This window comes from Nestor notabilis, unplaced genomic scaffold (assembly GCF_000696875.1).
Source record: "Nestor notabilis isolate BGI_N333 unplaced genomic scaffold, ASM69687v1 scaffold3001, whole genome shotgun sequence".
Taxonomy (NCBI): domain Eukaryota; kingdom Metazoa; phylum Chordata; class Aves; order Psittaciformes; family Psittacidae; genus Nestor; species Nestor notabilis.
Genome location: NW_009913198.1, coordinates 26,818 through 31,695, shown reverse-complemented (window position 1 = coordinate 31,695; position 4,878 = coordinate 26,818). Strand labels below are relative to the sequence as shown.

The following is a 4,878-nucleotide window of genomic DNA, read 5'->3' as shown; positions in this document are numbered from 1 at the left end:
CTACAGTCCTGCTATCCCAATTAAAGGCTAACATCGTTCTTTGATTGACAGGTTAAATTATTTTATTTCTTTGTTTTTGGGGGGCAAGCTGGTAAAAGCATTTTTCCTGGGGAGAAATAGAAATGCTTTTATTTCATTTTCACTTGGTCTGAAAAGGTAAAAAGAAGTATTTATCTGCAGCAAAATTTGTTGTTACTAAAAGGAAGGAAGCGCTCCCTGAAGCCCACCACTTTGTGCTTTTTAGTTTAATGATAAAAACATCTTCTGAAGCACAGAAGTGTAAGCTCATTAGTAGCATTTCAGTTTTCCCTGCTGCAGAAGCCTGGAGGAAAGAAACCTTAATACAAAATATCTGATTCTAGCACTGAAGTTCACATCATAAGCCAAATTATATCATCCAATTACATGCAATCTTGATATCTGGAGTGAGGCTTTCTCTGTGTTCATTCTGATAGAGCCTTGATCTTAATTGGCTTTATGCTTTTCCACCTCTCTCATGATTTATTATTGCTGTAAATGGTGAGAGGCTGAGAAGAGGTATTTCAAGGTAGATTTGGAGAACATAAATAAGTCTTTATGAATGCCATAAATCTCTTCAATAAAGGTTATCTCTGAGCAATATAATGGAGTATCTTTCTGTAGATGAGACTAATATATTTATACAAAAATAATTAAAAATAACATGTTCGAATTAACTAATAAACTTCCCCTAAGAGTCATAAGCAATCCATAGTAAAAAACATAACTAGTCTATGGATATATTTTCAGTTAAGTTGACTGAAGAATTTTAGGGTTTATATTTACTTATAGGTTTCAGATTTGCAAGTTCTCATGGAGTAGCAAATAGAGTTACACTGCTGTACCAGGAGACTACAATATCCAGTGTGTCCCTGTTTAATGATATACTATATCAGTATATAACACTTATTTGTGAGAAATGCATGGATTATGCAGCACACATTGTAGAAGAAACCAAATGAGAAATGCACTGTTAAAATAGATGTATACATGGAGAGCCACTGAAGTAAGTTCTACCAAGAAACCCTTCTAAGTTCCTACAATACAGAAGTCATAAAAATTCATGTGAATAAGTTTATCATATGAGAGAAACCCACATAAAGCCAAAAACAGATATCATCCATACATCAGATGTGGATTTGTCGGAAAGATGATCACAGAAGAGTTTATTCAAAAAAGAAATTCTGCTCTATACCTAATGTCTGGTCATTTCCCCTTAAATCTATGAGTAAGTCCCCCTGGTCTCCATTTAAAAGGACTCCATTTCTTAAAGGCAAGAGGATAGATAGAGCCATTACATTTATTAAAACAAATGAAAGAAAGGAACCTTTGTTTGGAACCCCATCTCCCACAACCAGCAAATGGGATGTTTTTTTCTATTTGAATTCTCACTTCATCTGATTTACACCTATCTGTCGCTTTAATCACCCCTTAAAGCATTTTAAAACACAGTTAAAAATAAATATCTCAGCAAATATTCAGCTAAAATTTCATATAACATCATAGTAACTGCAAAAAATATCTACAATATTTATGATTTCTGGCAAGAATCTTCCCAATCCTTTAAAACTCAGTAGAGTGACTGGGCACTGCAGTATATCTTCTATATCAATAAATGATTCAGAAACAGATGGTATAAGTTCCATAAACATTTCACACAAAAAAAAACATGCCAATGTTTTTCCTTATAAGGAAAAGACAGCCTTAGGCAACCTTGGATGCTAACTTTAGCTGCATTATTTTGGAGAAAAACAACCTTTAAGAAAAGCAGATTTTGTGTCATTTTTAGCTTGATGGGCCAAAGGTTGCCTTCTGTTGGATGTGGTTGTTCAAGACAGCTGTCTGTTCAGCTCTGACTTGTAGATGCCCTTTCATCATGTCAGAATATTTAGCAAACTGTGACCTTCATGATCATCTTTTCCATTCTTGCTCATCATTTCCCCCCATCTGGGCACATGAAAAGCAGGAACAGCAGTAACACAGTATTCCCTTGTTAATTCAGAATCCTAGACACTGGTTTTTACTCAGCAAAAAGCACAAACTACCGCTTTCTATAAACTGAATGTCTTACTATCTCTTTGTTTGATGACAAATTGTATGGAAATACGTACCATGAGGGTAGGAAGATATAAATGAAGCCTGAACTGTGAAGACAGGTAAAGGAGCTAAGGAAGTCACCAGTATTGTGAGGATGAGAACCTCCCAGGACAGGTTTCTGCCACAACTCCAAAAGTCACCACAGTGGCCAGGACTTGTGTGGGGCCACATGAGCCCACCCATACAAAGTGGTCACGACATAAACATTACATCTAACATCTCTACTCCCAGGTGGAGCTGTGGAAGACTACGGCCTTTCTCCCAAGACTGCAGAAAGATTCTAATGCCATTTGTACCCATTAAGCTTATGGCTAGTACCTGCAGAGACAGATAAGCAGTACTCAAATTTGCGTGGTTAAGAACTGACAATACTTTCAGGCACAAGTTAAAAGGACAACAGCTTTGTGGATTCCTTCCAGCCTTCATGAGCCAAGTCCCACTTCTGCATTTATTCCCCCTCGCCCCCCAGGGCCAGAGTCAAGTACTTGCTAAAAAAGGTCATGATTAAACCAAACACTACTTTTACACTGCAATTCCCCCACCTAATGCCTTGACTCAAGCCCCTGAAGCAGTCTGCAACCCTGTCTCCTCTCACACTAGCCCCTGCACGCTCATCCATGCAGCTATGGCTGTGATTGAAGTGGAACACAAAAGGTCCCACCAGAACCTACAGTCAAAGGTCAGTATGCTTCCCAAATCCAAGTAAAATGGTATAATAAAATATATTCACATGTGTCCTTAAAAAGGCCACTTTGACAAAACAAAAAACGCAAAAAATAAAGCGCATTCCAGCCACAAGCATGTACATGGAGATCAATATAGCCAACGACAGGAGAGGAAGCACAAAAAGCCCAGGTGTCACAGCTATGTAAGCATCTCCAAGACTTCCAGAGCAACAGCATAGCCAGCTTATCCCTTCACTCCTATGAGGCCTGAAGCCAAATTCCAGAAGAAAAGGGCTCCCTTTCCCCACCTTCTGCGGTCCCCAGGCTACCTTCCAAGGCTCACTGATCCTTTAACGAGGAATGGTTAATGAACACCAGGAATTCCTTACAGAGATGGATTCAGAGGAAGTCTATAGGGTGCATGCATGGTCACAATTCTTCCCCTCTACCTCATGTAATAATGTTAAATTCTCTTGCACAGGTAAGAGAAAATATTTGTAAGAATAAACGTTCTAGAGTAAAATATCCATTTAATAAGCTTTTCCTGTCCACTATTTGCATACAATAGGGCAACCGCTAGACGTAAATGAAAATGAAAATTTCATGTGCAAAAAATACTACGTATTTTATATAAATAATTTTTAATTCTAATTAAAATGTAAGTCTTTGAATGGGCTCACTTACTGGATGTTTGGCTGAAAGTCTGCCAGTCGCAGTTCCCGTCTGATTCCATGTAGAGGAAATAAATCCCTGCAGTCAAGTAAAGTAAAAATCCCCAAAAAGAAAAGGATAAAGACATACATATAAATTTTATTTAATGTAAGTATCAGTAATAAAAACTCACTGCAATCAGGACTAAGTAAATCAAAAAGATATAATCACAATTTTCCATATTTACAAGTTCTTAAACTGTAACCACAGCAATCATTTCACATCCTTTTATGATTTATTTGAAATACCATATTTTACAGGCTACTTTTTGTATTTCTACCTTTCTCATGCATGTTTGGAGTCCATCCACGTAAGTTGATTTCATCTTATGAACCTAAATTATTACATAAAAGTTCAAATCAATGCTAATTTATAAAAATAAGAGATTTTGCAGGTTTAAGATCTTAATTTGCAAATGTATATTAACTTGCTCACTAGACTTTGTTTTATCTTAGTAAATAATGGATGTATACTCACTAATGGCTTGACCTACTAGCATAAGTTTGGTAAGTGCTTGGTTATACTCTAAAGCTGGGTCTTTGCAGTGCTTGGTTATACGCTAAAGCTGGGTCTTTGCAGTACTAAATGAATTACTGGAATTTATTATTTTACATCTTCTATCCCCAGGTTGATAAACTTCACAAAAACACGGCACAAATACACACACCTAATACCACCCACACTTTTTTGGGGGTTGGTTTAGTGTGTTAGAAACATATCCACTGAAAAACCAAACATGAAGTGTGGGAGCAGACAAACCACGTTACTTTTTAATTTTCAGGAGGCTTGTCACCTAAAATCTCCCCCATAACTAGTCATCTCCTTCATTTCCAGTGGAGGATTTCCTCATAAGTCAAAAAATAAATGTTTTGCCCTAATAGTTTACTTTATAGCACTACACAAATCTAACAGTGAAGTTTTGCAACTGTTTTTGCGACAGTTGTTCGCTGGCTACAATCTAACATCTTGCAAACCAGAAATATAATCATTAAATTTAAAAACTCTTAAGAATACCTACAAATTCAAAGTTTAAATGAATATTGGAATGAACTTACATTAGAGCCAACTTTTTTGTATGTGTTTAGCTGTGAATGTTCTCTTCCTTGCTAATTTTGCTTCAGTTCAACTGAACTATGTGAAAAATAGCAGCTCACCTGACGGTATTCTAAAATTATCCTAGGCAAAGGATGAAGATCTTGCAACTGCTTTAGCTGCAAAATAAAGCATGTGAATTACTAGCATACTTTTCTGTTAAGTCATATTATTTAACAATCTTAACAGATTAAGTTTTGGAGGAAGAAATTTTCTCACCCAGCTGAATGGACAAAATACTGGCTAAAGAATAATGTCCTTCAAGCAATCTCAGTCTAGGCGCAAGGAACCCTCC

At 36.6% G+C, this 4,878-nt stretch overlaps 1 protein-coding gene across 1 annotated transcript in view; it reads right to left on the bottom strand.

Moving 5' to 3' along the window:
* Positions 1-4,878, bottom strand: part of POLN (polymerase (DNA directed) nu) — a 92,318-nt gene that overhangs the window by 69,080 nt on the left and 18,360 nt on the right. The window contains exons 12-14 of the mRNA XM_010023073.1: positions 4,646-4,702; positions 3,772-3,825; positions 3,465-3,530 (exon numbers count right to left, since the gene is read on the bottom strand). Of these exons, the coding sequence (XP_010021375.1) occupies positions 3,465-3,530; positions 3,772-3,825; positions 4,646-4,702 (177 nt within the window). The remainder of the gene's footprint in view (positions 1-3,464; positions 3,531-3,771; positions 3,826-4,645; positions 4,703-4,878) is intronic.